Source organism: Oryctolagus cuniculus, chromosome 1, assembly GCF_051225735.1.
Source record: "Oryctolagus cuniculus isolate XC-2025 breed Fujian yellow rabbit chromosome 1, ASM5122573v1, whole genome shotgun sequence".
Lineage (NCBI taxonomy): Eukaryota > Metazoa > Chordata > Mammalia > Lagomorpha > Leporidae > Oryctolagus > Oryctolagus cuniculus.
Window position 1 is genome coordinate 66,193,819 of NC_142867.1, and position 19,223 is coordinate 66,213,041.

Genomic DNA, 19,223 nt, shown 5'->3' on the forward strand with positions numbered 1-19,223 from the left:
CAATTTTTTTTTTTCTTCCGTGTATCTGAAGTCAGACATTTTTCCAGGGAACCCTGGATACTTTTAGGAGGAAGTAGTAGTATTTGTGCTCACTGCTACCGGGTTAGTTTTGTTTGTTTGTTTGTTTGTTTTTAAGACAAACACATCAGGTTGTATTCTGGTTGATTTCTGTGTTCTTTGGCGAAAACCCTGCCCTTTTGTGAGCTCGTTCTTTAGGGCACCAAAGAAATTCCATCATGCATGCCAAGTTACCAAAGTTTTCATTTCGAAGTCCTCTAAGTTAGAAGAAGTCTTCCCCGCTTAATCAGTGTTCCCGATTCCTTTACGCTGTAGGTGGCTCCAACAAAGTGACCTTAGTCTTTTCCGCTTTGGGAGGCAGAAGGGACTTAATTTCCGTGACAGAATGGTCTCAGTGCCTTATGACAAAAACGTATAAAGGTGTGTTAACACACATATAAGATAAATTACATATACAGTACAAATCTGTTTTTTCTGCAGTGCTCCCTACCTTCTGGTCCCTTTTGTAGAACTCCTTCTGAAGCTCGGAACCTTTGCTAGCCTCTCAGGCTGTCCAGGGAGGTTTTAGGCGGTGATACCTATCCGCCGGCAACCAATAGATGGAAGCGCCGTCGCGGGCGACGCGAGCGAGGGGGGACGTCCGAGGCGGGGCTACGGCCGGGCCGGCCCCAGGGGCGGGGCGGGCTCCCGCCGGGAGCCAACTGCTGGTCCCAACGGCCACCGCGCGGCCCCCAGTCCTCGCTGGTCTCCTTTTCGGGCTCCGGGTCCCTGTCGCCCTGCCCTCAGTCGCTGCCTGCTCGCCGCTTCTCCGGGCTGTTCTCAGTGTCCTCAGTGTTTCTCCCTGTCCTCCTCTGTCCCCGTCGCTCACTGCGCTGCCCTCATCTCCCAGCCTCCGTGCGGGTGGTTCTCCGGAGCTTCGGTGTCCGAGACTTGAAGACTTGTCCCTGCGCCCATGGAAGAGCCCGTTGCGCCCAGCTCTGTCTCCAGAAAGCCCGAGGAGCCAGGGGCCCGGGCAGGTGAGCCGAGCAGGGAGTCAGGAGGGCTCCCTCGGAAGTGGGGCCCTGTGGCTCTGGGGACAGTTTGAGCAGCGCTGCCTGCGTTTGGGAAATCCAATCGCCAGGGAATTTCGAGTCAGAGCCGCCCTGCCAGCTAGGATCTGACAGCTGGAGACTATTTTTGGCTGCTTCATTTCTTGTGTTCTAACCCCTGAAGCCAGATTTATACCTTAGAATTAGCATCGCAGAGATGGAGGGGAGCTGACTGGGGAAACGCTTCTAACTAGAGAGGGGGTCTGTAGGCGGTGGAGAGAGCCCTAAGCTGCTGGAATTTGGGAGACCTGGGACTGGGTCCAGCCTTTGCTATCAAGAAGCCTTATTCAAAAATGTCCACCTCCATGGGCCTGAGTTTCCCAAATGTACCAAGAGGGGTTTAGACTCCTGGATCTTCAAAGATCTGCCACGTGGCAGGTGTTCTCTAAATGTTAATTGTTAGGAGTGAACGAAAAAAGCCTCCTTCTGGGCTTCACTGGAGGCTCACTGGGAAAACTGTGAAGTGTGGAATTACATCGTGATTTTAGCCTGAAATAGGTGGTTTTAATCCCATTTTCCAGGTGAGGAAACTGGGGCTCAATGGTAAAGTGACTTGCTAATAAGCATCAAAGCCAAGTCAGACTTCAGAGCCCATGCCACATAATATTCTCTCCCAGCAAGAGGACAGGCAGGACTTCATTGGAAGGTGATTGTATAGAGCAGCAATTACGAATTTGAATTATTCATCAATATGAACAAGTCCAAAGTAGACCTATAGCCGATTCTTCTCTGTCCCTAGTTCCCAGCGCATGATTGCATGAAATAGTTTGGGTGGCAATACCAAAGCCACCAGTTATACTGTCCTGCACATGATCAGCATAATCATAATTCATAAACATAATAACTAATTGTTAGAGCAGTAGCAGAGCCCTAAGTGCAATTGTGAAGACATCAAAAATTGTAATTATTACAGACTATTATTATACAGTGCTTTAAAGTTTATGAAGCTCTTTGAAGTAGTTCTTCATGTTGATCCTCTTAAGCATGTATTATCTATGTTTTACAAGCAAGGGAGAGATTGAGTAACCAGCACGAGGTCGGATGGTATGAACTAGGGCTGGGCTGTGAATCCAGTCCTTAGGACAAGTTATGCTTCTCCATTAGTGATCTCCCTACTCCTTCCATCCCACTCCCTGCCTGTTCTGTGCCCCATTCTTCTTAGTCCCAGCAGAACTGGGACTGTTAATGTATATTAGTGAACTATATGTTAACAAATAGTCATGTGCTTGCTGATGACTAATTGTGTGGTATAACTCATTAAAAAAAGTGTGAACACTTATAAGAGCTTAAAATATGATCTCTCCCAGAGGTAAAGAGGGATTTAAATGCTTTTAAGAAGTGAAGCATATAATGATAGGGCTACCTTCTAAAAAATGCATTGTTAGATAATTTTGTCATTGGGTATACTTACACAGATGTAGATGATAGAGCATACCACACAGCTAGGCTATGTGGAGTATACAAATTGTATAGACTATTGCTTCTGGGGCCATGAGAAACAAAACACAAAATCAAAACAAGCACAAGAGAAAATAATGCAATCAGAGTCAGTAAATGTGAGATATAAAAGGCTACTGTGGGTATATCACTGCACACTGTTTTACAGCCAGCTCTTCTTAATAAGTAGAGGGAGCACACCTAAATAACAGTGAAAGTCCAGTCCAGTAAATACATAAACCAGTAACATAGTCTTTTTTTTTTATCATTTCAGGTATTATGTCCTATATGTGATTTTATGTGCTATACTCATAATTTTATATGATGAGCAATGCAGTAGGTTTGTTTACTCCAGCATCAGCACACACATGAATGCATTGTATGATGCTGCTAAGATGGCAAGACATCATTAAGTGATGGGAATTTTTCAGCTCCACTCTTTTTTTTTTTTTTTTTTGACAGGCAGCGTGGACAGTGAGAGAGAGAGACAGAGAGAAAGGTCTTCCTTTGCCATTGGTTCACCCTCCAATGGCCGCCGTGGCTGGTGCACTGCGGCCGGCGCACCGCGCTGATCCGATGGCAGGAGCCAGGAGCCAGGTACTTATCCTGGTCTCCCATGGGGTGCAGGGCCCAAGCACTTGGGCCATCCTCCACTGCACTCCCTGGCCACAGCAGAGAGCTGGCCTGGAAGAGGGGCAACTGGGACAGAATCCAGCGCCCCGACTGGGACTAGAACCCGGTGTGCCGGCGCCGCAAGGCAGAGGATTAGCCTAGTGAGCCGCGGCACCGGCCCTCCACTCTAGTATTATGGGACTATCATTGTGTGTGTGTGGCCCACGGTTATGTGACAGATAACTGTACTTTTTTTTTTTTTTAAAGATTTATTTATTTGAGAGGCAGACTTACAGACAGAGGGAGAGACAGATAGGTCTTCCATCTGCTGGTTCACTCCCCAAATGACCACAACAGCTGGAGCAGGGCTGATCTGAAGCCAGGAGCCAGGAGCTGCTTCTGGGTCTAACACGTGGGTGCAGGAGCCCAAGGACTTGGGCCATCTTCCATTGCCTTCCCATGCTACCAGCAGGGAGCTGGATTGGAAGTAGAACAATTGGGACTTGAACCCGTGCCCATTTGGGATGCCGCATTGCAGACGGAGGCCCAAACTACTATGCCACAGCGCCAGCCTCCATGACTGTATTTTTGTTATCACTCACAAGAGTCAAGAAATAAAACTAGAATATGTAGTGCTTGATAGTCTAAATAATTGTCATATTGTTCTCATGCTATGTCATAGGACTTATAACAGCTTCTTAAAGCTGTTAATTCTGTCAGCCACTCTACTGGATTTTATAGGCGAGGATCCTGAAGCAGAAAGAAGTTAAAGAACATGCATGGGGCTGGTGCTGTGGTGTAGTGGGTTAAGCCACTGCCTGCATTGCCAGCATCTCATATGGGTGCCACTTTGAGTCCTGACAACTCCACTTCTGATCCAGCTCTCTGCTATGTCCTGGGAAAGCAGTAGAAGATGGCCCAAGTCCTTGGTGCCCTGCACCCACGTGGGAGACCTGGGAGAAACTCCTGGCTCCTGGCTTCAGATCAGTGCAGCTCCGGGCATTGTGCTCCAGCCATTTGTGGCCAATTGGGGAGTGAACCAGCGGATGAAGACCTCTCTCTCTCTCTCTCCCTCTCTCTCTCTCTCTGCCTGCCTCTCCTCTCTGTAACTCTTTCAAATAAAATAAATAAATCTTTTAAAAAAAGAAAAGAACATGCATAAGGGCATGTCGTCCTGCCTGGTCCCAATCCGGTGTTAACCATTACAGCAGCCTGGCTCAGGGCCAGATGTTTACGTGAAAGACAGCCTGACCTTTCTGGGCAGGAAAGCCCAGCTGGAGGGAATGAGGCATGTTGTAGTATCGTGTGGAGAAGGCCATCTACCTCACCTATCTTGTGATCTTGTGCTAACAGTCCAGCATTGCAGTAAGGGGAGGCCTCTCTTCTGAATGCAATGAAACCACTTCCCCCAGTCCCTGTAGCCTCCAATTCTCTCTTAAGGTAGAAACAAGTACTAAATGAATCATTCTTTGATTCTTAATTCTTGATTCTTGATGCTTGACTTGACCATCACTAGTAGCAGTGTACCTTTTTTTTTTTTTAATTTTTTTTTTTTTTTTTTTTTGACAGGCAGAGTGGATAGTAAGAGAGAGAGACAGAGAGAAAGGTCTTCCTTTGCTGTTGGTTCACCCTCCAATGGCCGCCGTGGCCGGCGTGCTGCGGCCGGCGCACCGCGCTGATCCGATGGCAGGAGCCAGGTACTTCTCCTGGTCTCCCATGGGGTGCAGGGCCCAAGTACTTGGGCCATCCTCCACTGCACTCCCGGGCCACAGCAGAGAGCTGGCCTGGAAGAGGGGCAACCGGGACAGAATCCGGTGCCCCGACCGGGACTAGAACCCAGTGTGCCAGCGCCGCAAGGCGGAGGATTAGCCCAGTGAGCCGCGGCGCCAGCCAGCAGTGTACCTTTGTACTAAAAGCAGTGTACCTTTGTCCCATGGTTCACTGCCCAGAAAGATGCCTGAGAGATCAGTCCAAAATGATCAGACTGTTCCTTTGTCCACACTCTTGAGTGACTCCCTGTATGTGGGATAACACTGAACAAGGTGGCAAAGCTTTCCAAGGCCTGTACTCTGCTGAACTCCTACAGTCACATCTCTGCTCACAGCTTTTTTTTTTTAATAATTTATTTGAAAGGCAGGGTGGCAAAAAGAAAGGAAGAGACAGAGTTTTTGTTGTTGTTGTTTTAAGATTTGTTTTATTTATTTGAAAGCCAGAGTTACAGAGAGAGGGAAAGATATACATAGAAACAACTTCCATCTGCTGGTTCATTCCCCAGATGGCTGCAATGGCCAGGGGTGGGCCAGGGCAAAGCCATGAGCCAGGAGCTTCATCTGGGTCATATGGATGCAGGGCCCAAGGACTTGAGCCATGTTCTGCCCCTTTCCCAGGTTCATTTGCAAGGAGCTGGATTGGAAGTGGAGCAGCCGAATCTTAAATCAGCGCTCCTAAGACCTGGCACCCATATGGGATGTGGGCATCGCAGGTGGTAGTTTAACCTGCTAGGCACATGCTGGCTGGATGTGGGTTTCTTGAGAGCAGGAACCTCTGATTCTTTCCATCTCCTCAACACCCACATTATGGCCTTCAGGCACCTAGAAATATTTATTGAATGAATGAAGAAGGCCTTAAAGCTAGTTTTTACATCCTGATCACATTTAAATAATTTGTAAGATAGTGCTTGGGGGTGAGCGCTGTGGCATAGCAGGTAAAACTGCCACCTGTAGTGCTGGCATCCCATATGGGTGCCGGTTTGAGTCCCGGCTGCTCCACTTCTGATCCAGCTCTCTGCTATGGCCTGGGAAAGCAGTAGAAGATGGCCCAAGTCCTTGGGCCCCTGCATCCACATGGGAGACCTAGAAGAAGCTCCTGGCTGCTGGCTTTGGATCAGCACAGCTCCAGCCATTGCGGCCAAATGGAAGACACCCCCACCCCCAACCCCAACCCCGCCGCCGCTGCCCTCTGCCTCTCTGTAACTCTGCCTTTCAAATAAATAAATAAATAAATAAATATTTTAAAAAAAAGGTAGGGCTTGGATGACAGTCTGAGGGAACAAACAATTCTAAGCTTGGTTTTGTCTGCTTGACTTCCTTTTTGGGCCTCAGAGAAGCAGAACACCTGTTTTCTTTGAGAAGAGTACTGGGAGACCTTCATTGTCAGCTTTGTGACAAGCTGACTTTGCTGTCAAATGACGGATAAATTATAATGAACCCCTTGTAGCTGAATTTGCCAGAAAGTAAGAAATCCTAAGGGACTTGAAGCCAAGAACAAACTGAGCACCAGAGCAGACATCTCCTTCACCTGCCCTCCACAGCCCTGCATGCTTGCTGCCCTCACCCAGAAGTGTGGGTGTTAAGAGGCCTGTTGTCACAGCAAATAAAGCTGCCGGTCCGCATGGGTTAGACTCTAGTTAGAATTGAGAGCCCTACGTGAAACTAGGTCCCATGATAATCTATATACTCTGATAGGGTAGACAAGGCAGGGAACTCTTCCTACTGACATAAAAGGTTGCATTTGATCTTAGGCTCCAGTACAGGGAAAAGGTTTCCCTGGAGAACTGTTAAACACAGGCATTACTCATAGGGATCTAGCTGGATTTTTATTTATATTGCCTGAATGGCCTGGAAACCTTACACCAATAAATTGATATCAAAAACCATCCCTGGCTGGTATACCCCTGGATGTTTGACAGAGGCAAATGCAGAGCCCCTCTGGATACAGACATGCTTGATGCAGGCTCTGTAGGATACCCCTAGAGTCTGAAGAACAGATTTGTTAACCTGAGAATACATATTGTTTGCTTTGTGCTGTTGAGACCATGATGTTGCCTTTGTATAAAATAAATACTTGGGTGCACCCGTGCCTCCCCTGTGCTCTCTAGAAGTGGAATGATAGAGCAGACCTGGTATGCAGGCCAGCATCTGGGTATGCATACACATTGAGCTGCCTCCTGTCCTTACAGAGGTCATGGAAGAAATGACAGCGTGCTCCTTCAACAGTCCTCTGTTCCAGCAGGAAGACAAGAGAGGGATTACCTACCGGATCCCAGCCCTGCTCTACGTCCCCCCTGCCCACACCTTCCTGGCCTTTGCAGAGAAGCGTTCCACGAGCAGGGATGAGGATGCTCTCCACCTGGTGCTGAGGCGAGGGTTGAGGACTGGGCATTCGGTGCAGGTGACTCCTTATCCCAGATCTGGGCCTGGGCTTCAGTTTCCACAGAGCTCAGAGTACATCAGGGTCTGTGCTTTTTCCCTTCAGTGCGAGAAAAGCCCTGTGTGAGGTTTTTGGAGGAAAAAGCAGTACAAACAATGGCTCTTGTTGAGTGCTTGTTGTGTGCACATTGGATCCTCACAGCATTTCTGTGTCATGCATCTATTGTAAGTCCTGTGTTACAAATGAGGAAATTGAGGCTCTGAGGGGTTATCATTCAGTCAAGGTCATGCAGTTATAATGCAAAAGTAGGAGCACACTTCAAACTCAGTCTCAATTTCCAGAGGCTTCCATGGTTCACTCAGATTCAGCTAACATGAGAATGCTTTCCATTTATATTACCGCTAACCTTTGTAAATCACCCAGGGAAGTAAGCATTGCTAGTTCAGTTTTGCTGGTGAGGGATCCTTGTGCTCCAAGAGGTAAGTAATGTGTTCATTTAGTCAATGACAAAAGAATGACAGTGACGACCACACTGTGGCTTCCACTGCTGAATGCTTTAGGAGAGGTCCATGTTAGTATCCCCATTTCACAGGAGGAAACTGGGCCTGAAAATTAAGTAACTTGCTTTGGGCATAACATCTGATGAGTGGCAGACCTGGAGTTGGAGCTCTTGCCCTTAAGTAGTATATTTGTACTGTATTTGTAGTGGAGAAAGAATGGTGACTGCTGTTGGTCTGGGAGCTTCAGGGTTATTTCAAATCTCATGTTGTTTCCTATTATTGCTTTCCTCTCTCCCAGAGCTGGCTGAAGTGAAGATCAAATGAGATAGTGGTTTTGTAAAATATATATAGCTGTATCTCTATCTCTTTCTATATATACCTTTGTAATAGGCACTTTAATCCCCCCTAACTTGCCCTGCTTTTCTACCTACAGATGTCTGAAATCACACCATTAAAGCTTTGCAATGAATGCATTCTGCTGCCATGGTACAAATGCTATTCTGTTGAATGCAGGCCTTGCCAGCAGCCCCTATCCTCTCTCTTGATGACATTGGTTCACATTTCCCAATGGGGACATTTTTCATTCAGGGAATTTCCAACTCCTGCTTTTCCCTGCGGTTTCCCAGGCCCTGACTTCTGTTTGAGTAACTGCCTTCCACAGAGGCTCAGCCCTGCAACCCCTGGAGCTTGGAGTTCTGGCTCTTTCATGTCCTCTAAGCAGGTGTTCCCTCTGGTCATGTTACTTCACTTTCTTTCTAACAAACCACATCTATACATAACCTCACTACCAAGTAGCCATACATTCACAAGAACGTCCACTTTAATTCATTCTTGCTTGTTTATTTTATTTATGCTCATTCTTTGATTTACTTGATTGTAGAATTTTTTTTTTTTTTTTTGACAGGCAGTTAGACAGAGAGAGAGAAAGGTCTTTCTTCCTTTTTCTATTGGTTCACCCCCCCAGATGGCCACTACGGCTGGCACGCTGTGCCGATCCGATGGCAGGAGCCAGGTGCTTCCTCCTAGTCTCCTATGCGGGTGCAGAGCCCAAGGACTTGGGCCATCCTCCACTGTACTCCCGGGCCACAGCAGAGAGCTGGACTGGAAGAGGAGCAACCGGGACAGAATCCAGCCCCCCGACCAGGACTAGAACCCGGGGTGCCGGCGCCGCAGGCGGAGGATTAGCCTAGTGCGCCGTGGCGCCAGCCTGTAGAATCTTGAGAAGACTCATTAGCCAAACTTCTTTCTGATTCTCAACACAGAAATCCTCTGTATTTCACTGGTAGTTACTAATAGCTTAGCAGTGGTTAAGAGCATGATTTTGGAGTCAGTCTAAGACCTACCAGTTACTGGTTGTGTGACCTTGGATACTTCCTGTTATATCACATGTAAAATGTAATTAATAACAAATTACAGAATAACAATTCAACATCAGTCACTTTTCATAAAAGATCTGACTGTAGAAACGTTTAAACAAGGAACAGAATCCAGTGGCATATAGGTCTTTCTTTTTTTTTAAGGCAGAACAAGAGAACATGCTTCCATCTGCTGATTCACTCCCCTAATACCTGTAAGAACCAGTGCTAAACCAGACCAAAGCCAGGAACCAAGAATTTCACCTGAGTCTCCCATGTGCTTGGGCCAATATATGCTGCCTGCACATTAGCAGGAAGCTGGATTGTAAGCAGAGATGGAACTCAATCCCAGTCACTCTTAATATAGGATGCAGGCATCCCAAACTGCAGCTTAACCTATACCTGCCTTTTTTTTTTTTAATTAAATGAGATAATCTCTGCTTCTCTATAATTACACGTTGGTCTTGTTCTACCTTCTGGGGCTATCAAGTTAGTCTGTACATAGTGCAGATAAAGTCCCATGGAACAGCTTTCTGAGATATCTGGAAGCAGAGTTCGTACCCAATAAGTCTTCTGTATTCTGGGCTAAACAGTTACAGTTCTTCTAGTGACTTAGGCCACAGTCCTGAGTTGTGATTAATGTTCTTGGGATCTAGTCACGGATGTCAGTGTCCATATTCAAAGTGTGATAACTCAGAATTGGACTTTAGACCTCAAGGACAGATAGACCATCTCAGCAGTGATGTGGATTATTCCATCTTGTATCTTTGTATTAAGCCTGATACAAAATGGCATTTACTTTCTGGGGAGCTTCATTACACAGTTGATTAATACTGTATAGAAGGTCAGTTAAAAAAACCTCCAAGTTTTTTTTTTTTATATTTTGTGTTAAAATTTTTAAGTTGTGGAAAGATATATCTAACATAAAATTTACTATCTTAAATCTATCTTAAATACTGTGTAGCAAGTCAGTTAAAAACCTTCACTTTTTAATTGTGGAAAAATGTATCTAACATAAAATTTACCATCTTAATCATTTTTAAAAAGATTTTATTTATTTATTTGAGAGGTAGAGTTACAGACAGAGAGAGGGAGAGAAAGAGAAAGGTTTTCCATTGGTTGGTTCACTCCCCAAATGGAGTTGGGCTGATCTGAAGCCAGGAGCTTCTTCCAGGTCTCTCACACAGGTGCAGGGTTCCAATACTTGGGCCATCTTCTACTGCTTTCCCAGGCTATAAGCAGAGAGCTGGATTGGAAGAGGAGCAGCCAGGACATGAACCAGCACTCATATGGGATGCTGGCACTGCACGAGGAAGCATGCTACAGTGCCGGCCCCATATGTTAACCATTTTTAAGATTTTGGTATCCATGGGATGGGGGCGGAGGTGTCCTAGAACCAATCCCCTGCAGATACAGAAATGACTGCATATCCTATTCCCATTTCCCTGCCTCCTATAGACTGTGTCTATTGTTTCTTGGGTGTCTTTCATACAGAAGCAAAGAAAAATATATCTTCTGAATAGTCCTTTCTGGAACTTTTAAAATGTGAATTAATAACATTTGCATAAAACATAAATGTCAGACACACAAAACGTGCATGTGAGCTCAGTGAATTATGACAAAGCCATCGTAGTGAACACACTGCTAAGTTCACTAGCAGTATCCCACGAAACAGAATGCTGCTGGCGCCTGAGAAGCTTATCTATGGCCCCTGTTTCCTTCCCAGAGGTAATCACTATGCTAATGTATAGCTGTAGAGTTTAGTTTTGCTTATTTTTAATCTATATGTTTTTTCTGACTGACTTTTGTTTGGTATCTTGCAGTTTGTCAAAATTGTTGTATATATCTAATTTGTTAATTTTCATTGTTGAATGAATTTCATCGTATGAGTATATCACGACTGATCTATTCTACTGTTGTTGGCTATTTGGGTTAATTATTACGAGTAGAGATAATTCTGCTCTGCATATTCTTGTATGCATTTTTGGTACTATGGGTGTGTATTTTGGTTAGATATAGATTTAGGAATGGAGCTCCTGAGGCATCGCAGGTGCATATATTCACAGCAGTAGATAATGCCAGCAAGTTTGCTAGAGTGCTTGTTGAGGGGGCTGGTCTGCTTTGGTCCCATCCTTATTCCTAGGATTTAGCCCTTTAAGGCTTCATCTCAAATCATGTAGCATTTACCAGAGCCTTGTTTTTTGTCCTCCTACCCTCAAAAGGTTATCAAATGGATCACTCGGCTTCTCAACATTTCAGTGACATCTTTGAGAATCAGTAGGGATTATTATGGGAAAAGGGAGTTGAAACAGCAGGCTAATATGAATGAGCTCTTAGTTCTTGGACTACAATTCATCATTGCCTTATTTTCTCTCTGGTGTTTTCAAACATACATTTTTTTGTTTTAATATTTCATATATTCTTTCTAGTTCTCAGTGGAAGGGTTGGTCCAATTACTTAGTTTGTTGTAACTAGAAGTTCCTTTCTTCTACATTTCTTATGTAAAAACAAGCATACTACATACTGTTTCCTATTTTGCTTTGTTTATTCAGTAGTATATTATGGAAGTATTTTCATATCATCAAATATGTATATGAAAGGAAATCTCTTCCTCTGTCTTTGTTTCTGTTTCTTTCTCCTCCCTCCCTCTCTCCTTCCCTCCCTCCCTCCCTCCCTCTCTTTCTCCCTTCCTTTCTTTCTCTCCCTTCCTTCCATCTTTTCTTCCTTCTTTCTTTCCTTTTCTTTTTGTATTTTATAAAAAGTATTTAGCTACTATCATGTGCCAGGTACTGAAAATAAAACATTTGTGTACCATAATTTTTGAAAAATTTAAAATTTTATTTGATAGGTAGAGGGAGGGAAGAGAGACAGATGTGGAGAGCTCCCATCCACTGGTTCAATTTCCCAAATACCTACAGTGACTGGGTCTGGGCTTGGCCAAAACCAGGAGCTGGGCCTCCATCCAGGTTTCTTTCCACATGGGTGGCAGGAAGTCAAGTTCTTGAGCTATCACCACTGCCTCCCATGGTACACATTATCAGGAAGCTTAAATCAGGACCCAAAGCCAGGACTTGAACCCAGTGACTACAATATGGGATGTGGGTATCCCAACTAGTGTCATAACATTTATGCCAAACATCTGCCAGGGCCCTAATGCTTTTAATGAACTATTAATGAACTTCCTATTAGTATCTCACACCTCCTCTTTTTTTTTTTCTTTCTTTCCCCTTGTCTAGTGGGGTCCCCTGAAGCCACTGATGGAAGCCACATTACCTGGGCATCGAACCATGAACCCCTGTCCTGTGTGGGAGCAGAAGAGTGGTCACGTGTACCTATTCTTTATCTGTGTGCAGGGTCATGTCACCGAGCGTGAACAGATTGTGTCAGGCAGGAATGCTGCCCGCCTTTGCTTCATCTGCAGTCAGGATGCTGGATGTTCGTGGAGTGAGGTGAGGGACTTGACTGAGGAGGTCATTGGCTCAGAGGTGAAGCACTGGGCCACATTTGCTGTGGGCCCAGGTCATGGTATCCAGCTACAATCAGGGAGGCTGGTCATCCCTGCATACGCCTACTATATCCCTCATTGGTTCCATTGCTTCCGGCTACCATGCAAAACCAGACCTCATTCCCTGATGATTTACAGTGATGACCTAGGGAGCACATGGCACCATGGCAGTTTCATTAGGCCCATGGTGACAGTGGAGTGTCAAGTGGCAGAGGTAACTAGGAAGGATGGACAAACTGTGCTCTATTGCAGTGCCCGAACACCCAACAGATGCCGGGCAGAGGCTCTGAGCACTGACCATGGTGAATGCTTTCAGAGACAGGTCTTGAGCCCACAACTCTGTGAACCCCCACATGGCTGCCAAGGCAGTGTGGTGAGTTTCAGGTCTCCAGAGATCTCACATAGGAGCCAGATCCCTAGTGGCAAAGGTACTCCCACCATTCAAAAGAGCCCTCTGCTTGACAGTTCACTGAGGCTGAAGGAGGAAGCTGGACAGCTGGCAGAGTCATGGCTGTTGTATTCACACCCTACCAGTAAGAAACGGAGGATCAACCTAGGCATCTACCTCAACCAGAACCCCTTGGACACTGCCTGCTGGTCCCAACCCTGGATCTTGCACTGTGGACCCTGTGGCTACTCTGATCTGGCTGTTCTGGAGGAGGAGGGCTTGCTTGCATGTTTGTTTGAGTGTGGGATCAAGCGGGAGTGTGAGCAGATTGCTTTCCGCCTGTTTACAGACCGAGAGATCCTGAGCCACATGCAGGGGGATTACACCAGCCCTGATAGGGAACCTGAGTTAATTCAAGACTAATTGGCTTATGCTCCAACTTTCTATGGAAGGGGATGACAGCCACAATGAGAACAACAGAGGTTACTGAAGCCTATAAAGCAAAGAAGTTAATATTCTGCTAACTTTTTTTCATTTCTCCTCTTACAAAGGGCAAAATGAAAATTTTGCCATAGCTAGCTACTGCAGTGGAAAGAGCACTGAACTGAGAGTTGGCAGACTTTGATGTAGTCCTGGCTCTGTCACTGGCTTGCTTTAGGACCTTGGAAATGTCAGTCGAACTCTGTGGACCTCAGGTTTCCATCTGTATTGGTTTTGTGATTTTTTTGTCTTCCCATCCATCCCTAAAAACATGCTTCAAGTTCTGGATCCATAAAGAATTCAGATCCCAAAGTAGAACACAGAGGACTTACCTTTTCAATTGATTCGCCCCTCACTGAATGTGAGGTTATAAGCAGACGACATGGAAAAAAGGATGATCTGGATGTCTTCCTCCATTTCTCATAAGAAAAGCATCACACCCTCCTAATCATGCTCAAAACTCTATCCTAGAGTAATTAGGTGAAACAGTAGAATCATGAGGTCACCTACCTTCTCTAGCCGTGCAACTCTGCTCAACCTTCTCTTTCTCATCCAGAAAGCAGCATTTCCCAGGAAGAAAAACAAGAAGTTCATTATCAGTAGTCCTTAATAATGATGTTTATTGCTTCTGATGTCATTATGATGATCAAAGATGAGCCTGGAGTTTATTTATTAGGATGGTTCCTGAAAGGAAAAGGATATGGGTTAAGACTTTTAAACAGTGGACAAAACTTAGCAGTCTCTACCCTCAAGGAGCCCACAGTTTAAGGGATTAGAAGAAGAAGAAAATTCAAGAAGACAAATGCAGCTTGTGGGATGGTTTGTAGATGTTGGGCTATAAGTTGGGGTGATGGTAGCTCCTGATAGCATTGGCTTAGTTGCATCTTCAGTAAGCCTGGATTCATCAGCCAAGGGGCTTGTGTAGGCTGCTGGGTTTCCCCTGGGTTTCTCTTTCTCAGAATGCTGTTCTGGGCTAGCCACGCCTTTTCCAGCTGAGGAGGTCTTCTCCATTTAAGTAGGTCTCTGGATTCCCAAGCTTCTGTATCAATCCTATTTGTTTGAGCCTACTTGTGAAATGGAGAAGCTTCTCTAAGAGTTTTGGGGCTGAACTTAGCTGGTGTTGGGTCTCTCAGATGATACCAGAATTCTCCTATCTTAGATTGTATCCCCCCATAGACTTACTGTGGCATAAATTCTATCACGATTTATTGTTTGTCACATTTTAGGAGGTTAATGCCTTAAATTGGTATCAGTATTTTTGGTGCTGGGTAATGACCATGGTGAGCAAATCTTAGTCATAGAATGCAGCTAAAGGGGCTAGGGTTTGGACTTGCACCAGTCAGGTGAAAGACAGTCCTACAGGGTGAAAAGTAGAGGTTAACTTTCCCTACTTTGGCATATTGTTTAAGTCCATATTTTAGAGTGGCTTTTTAAAAATATTTATTTATTTATTTATTTATTTATTTATTTGAAAGAGTTACAGAGAGAAAGAGGCAGAGAGAGAGAGGTCTTCCATCTGCTGGTTCACTCCCCAAGTGGCTGCAATGGCCAGAGCTGGACCAATGCAAAGCCAGGAGCCTGAAGCTTCTTCCATGTCTCCCACATGTGTGCAGGGGCCCAAGGACTTGGGACATCTTCCACTGCTTTCCCTGGCACATTAGCAAGGAGCTGGATTGGAAGTGGAGCAGCTGGGACTTGAACTGGTGCCCACATGGGATGCTGGCATGACAGGCAGCAGTTTTACCTGCTATGCCACAGCGCTAGCCCTTAGAGTGGCTTTTATAAATTCCCTTAGTTTCTCATACATTTGCTAAAATAATCTCCCCAATTCACAAGATCATCCATTCACTTATGTGTACGTTAATCCAAATATTTCTTAAGTAGCTGTGCATAATGCAAAGTAGTTTCTATTGTCATTCCTTGGTCCACAGTCATTTGTGCTTCCCCATTGCTTGCTAAAGGATGTTTACATTTAGCCTAACACACAGAACCTTCCAATTGGTGGATGAATTAATGGATAAATACTTCCCTCTACTTCCTATGTGAAGCCCACTGTCAGGGAAGACCTCCATATCATGTTGGCAAATGGAGGGCAGCAGGGGCCTAGTGGTGGGCAGAGCTGGTGATGCAGGGAGGAACTGGGGAAAGGAGGGATTAAAAGGGCAGCTTTCTTCTGAAGGGTAGCGACTCTTTACTCAGTAAAGTTTTCCTGAGCACTGTACCCCAAGTAGATTGAAATAGGGATGATGGCTATGCTCTTTAACCAGGGCAAAAGAAAGGTTAAGAGAATGAGAATATAAAGACTTCCTTAGGACTCTCCAAGAAGGGAGTCAGGGAAGGACCTCAGTCACTCTTTTTTTTTTTTTTTTTTTTTTTTTTGACAGGCAGAGTGGACAGTGAGAGACAGAGAGAAAGGTCTTCCTTTTGCTGTTGGTTCACCCTCCAATGGCTGCTGTGGCCGGCGCGCTGTGGCTGGCACATCGCGCTGATCCGAAGGCAGGAGCCAGGTGTTTTCTCCTGGTCTCCTATGGGGTGCAGGGCCCAAGCACTTGGGCCATTCTCCACTGCACTCCCTGGCCACAGCAGAGAGCTGGCCTGGAAGAGGGGCAACCGGGACAGAATCCGGTGCTCCGACCAGGACTAGAACCCGGTGTGCCGGCGCCGCAAGTGGAGGATTAGCCTATTGAGCCACAGCGCCAGCCCAGGACCTCAGTCACATGCCAGTGTGAACCAGATTTCAAATCCAGAACTCAGGAGACACCCATGTCTCTAAATTGCCTTCTCCTAACTCCTTTCCATTTGACTCATGTTTGTTTCTCCTTAGCATTTAGCAGTAAAACTATTAATGGGAAAGAGTCTATTAATTTATTTTAAGGATAGTAAGAAAAGAGGGTTGGGGACATAGCTGAAATCAAGAATTAGGACTAGAGTGAGAACAGGATGGGTGATGGCAGCTGTGAGGCAAGAATGGTGGATAGGAATCCTGGCACCTGTCAGCAAAGGGAGAGTAACACAGACATGAGTGTTAGGCTAAAGATATGACATAGGTGGCAGCTGCTGTGGAGAACAAGTGACAACAGGCTGGAGCTGTTCCCTGATATCTGTGAAAAGGGAGAGACGTGGACAGGCCAGCAGCTTAGTCTGCAGAAGGAGTCCTACCCAACCCTGTAACTTGTAGCTAGCTCAACTTGCCCATGTTCCAGGTGGCCAACAAAGACAGCTTTAGGCACTCCAACTCTTTTTGTATCAATCACCAAGACCTCCAGGGCCCTGGGACCTATACATGATACTGGTCCCCTGAGCCCATTTCAGCCACTTTCAGACTGGTAGAGTAGGAAAGACAAGGCAGGTGATGGCAGCTGTGAAGAAAAGAAGAAAGCTCATGGGAAGCCAATAGTCTATACAAGCATGAAGAAAGGATTATTATGGACTATGGTTCTTTGCCTTCTGAAGCTTCCCACTCTTCCCTTTGTGTGTTTAGAATGAATCCATACAGCACAGATGGCCCACCGTTGACAGTGCAGGAAAGTATGGTTAGGGGCCTCTTGCTGCTGGTATCTACCCAGACCAACTTCCTATCCATTGAACCTTCTGGCTCTGCTCATGCTCCTCACCTCCTCAGCTCCCAATAATTACCTCAGGCCCTTGTTGTTTGGGTACTTTTATCTGGACCTGTTTCTCATGATCATCAGTTTCCCCTCAGCCACAGAATATCATGCAGCTACAGTTAGAGGTAAGAAACTTACCCTGCCTGTTGGGAAGCACAGACGACCTATAGAAGTCCACCTGAGCCCACAGTCTTCTACCAAGGGCAGTCATATTAGTCAGCTTTTTGTTACTACAACAAGATACCTGAGAAAATCTACTTAAAAAGCAAAGGAAGGTTTATTTAGTTCACAGTTTGAGAGGCTGAAAGTCCAAAGAGCATGATGCAGACTTTGGTTCTAGTCAGGGTTTGGGTGCAATGGTGGGGTGCATGGGAAGGAAGGATCATATCCAGGAAGCAGAGAAGACAGGTTGGACCCAAGCTCAGGCTTTATAACAGCCCTCTGGTGAGAACTACCTTCTGAGGACACACCCCCAGACACCTGAGGACTTACTAGGCCCCACCTGCTGAAGTTTCTGCCACCCCCCAGTAGCACTGACCTGAGGACAAGCCTTTAATACAGGGGTCTGTGGGACACCCCCAGACTGATATCCAAACCACAGCCCCTGTAGGATTTGATATCTCCACTTTGGCAGATTAGGCTGTTCCCTCTTCTCCAGTACTCCCCAAGTTTTCCCACTACATTATTCAGATAGATGTTGTGTCATTCTTTTTGCTGCCAAGGTTCATGGTCTGAGTTCCCCCTTGAGCCTTACCACAGACTACCTGTGTTATTGTCTGTGTTGTGCCCTCTGGGCCTCTGCTGGGCTGTAGATGTCTCTCTATGTCCTTTTTATCTTTTTACCAATGGCTTACCTATAAATATATGCTTTTTCTATCCTATCCTGAATTCCCTGAAGGTAAGGACTGTGTCTGATTCCTCTCTGTGTCCTCTGTAACCAGCATAGGGCCTGATGCAGAGTAGGTAGCAATAAAGCTCTGCTGAATGAATGAATGCATCAACCGTGCTTGGCCTTGTGGAGCATATTGAGGAGGCCAGGGAAGCTCTGCCCCAGGGTGGAAGATGTTGCCTCCTGGATTGCAAATCATTTGAGACCTCTTTGCACTCACTCTGAATGAGTGTTGTCTGCTGCCAGCTCCCTGGTCATAGCACTGCCTGGAAATGGGCTTTAATTCTGGTTTAGGCTTGACTCTGTCTAGATGTCCTGTGGAAGATGCCCCAAGCCCAAAGGCATTCCTTCATGGCATTTCACTGCCATGTCCCCTCTGCCCTCGAGTGGGTTTTCTACAATTGCCTCTCATGTAGGACTTCAGTAGAGATACTGTGGCTCAGTGTGTTGTGTGTCTGCTCTGTGATGCCCAGTGTTACAAATACTCTCTGTGCCATGCAACTCCTGCCACTCTTTGAAACATGAAAGATAAATAAAGAGCTTGATTCTGGTGACTAGTGTCTGTTGTTAAACTGAGAGCTGATTATGGTCCTAATATCTAGTTTGTTTCCAGCTTCTTTCAAAAAATGCATTTGAAGCAATTTCTTCTTTTCATAAGAACTTTTGTTTTCAGAAAGCTTTATTAATAATAATTCTTTGTACTTTTGCACATTATTGTTTGAACATAGTTATCTGATAAGACAGGCAGGTCAGGGATTACCGTGACTGATGTGGCAGCATGATGTTGTGAGCTTTTTTTTTTTTAAGATTTATTTATTTATTTGAAAGAGTTACACAGAGAAGAGGCGGGGGTGGGGGGGTGTCTTCCATTGCTGGCCTACTTGCCAAGTGGCCGCAATGGCCGGAGGCATGCTGATCTGAAGCCAAGAGCCAGGAACTTCTTCCAGGTCTCCCATGCGGGTGCAAGGGCCCAAGGACTTGGGCCATCTTCCACTGCTTTCCTAGGCTATAGCAGAAAGTTGGATTGGAAGTGGAGCAGCCAGGACTCAAACCAGAATCCACATAGGATGCTGGCATTGCAGGTGGTGGCTTTACCTACTATGCCACAGCACCGGCCCCAGCTAGTTTGTCTCTTAAAAATAGTTTTGTAGGGCATGAAATTGGTGTCAGAGTTAAGTCACCTCTTGGGATATT

The 19,223-nt window shown here is 45.7% G+C and overlaps 1 protein-coding gene and 1 long non-coding RNA gene across 4 annotated transcripts; one reads left to right on the forward strand and one right to left on the reverse strand.

The window, feature by feature from the left end:
- Window positions 1-107: 107 nt before the first annotated feature.
- On the reverse strand, window positions 108-640 carry LOC138849967 (uncharacterized). The gene is made up of 2 exons (XR_011389301.2): window positions 509-640; window positions 108-416 (listed from the first exon to the last, which is right to left on the reverse strand). It is a non-coding gene; the product is annotated as an uncharacterized LOC138849967 (long non-coding RNA).
- Window positions 618-18,583, forward strand: NEU3 (neuraminidase 3). 3 transcript variants are annotated; one of them, XM_002708504.6, is made up of 3 exons: window positions 683-1,034; window positions 7,114-7,325; window positions 12,396-18,583. In XM_002708504.6, exons 1-3 carry the CDS (start codon window positions 971-973, stop codon window positions 13,473-13,475), a joined length of 1,356 nt encoding a protein of 451 aa, XP_002708550.4. In that variant the 5' UTR covers window positions 683-970; the 3' UTR covers window positions 13,476-18,583. The 3 variants fall into 3 exon arrangements, with proteins under 3 accessions (XP_089187088.1, XP_002708550.4, XP_089187097.1); XM_089330962.1 differs by lacking the exon at window positions 7,114-7,325 and having other exon boundaries at window positions 618-1,034; XM_089330971.1 differs by lacking the exons at window positions 683-1,034; window positions 7,114-7,325 and adding an exon at window positions 7,344-7,528.
- Window positions 18,584-19,223: the final 640 nt, after the last annotated feature.

Coding starts and splice junctions, on each gene's coding strand:
- NEU3 (XM_089330962.1), top strand. CDS start 618: ATGGAAGCGCCGTCGCGGGCGACGCGAGCGAGGGGGGACGTCCGAGGC. Junction 1,035..12,395: donor GGAGCCAGGGGCCCGGGCAG/GTGAGCCGAGCA, acceptor CCCCTTGTCTAG/TGGGGTCCCCTGAAGCCACT.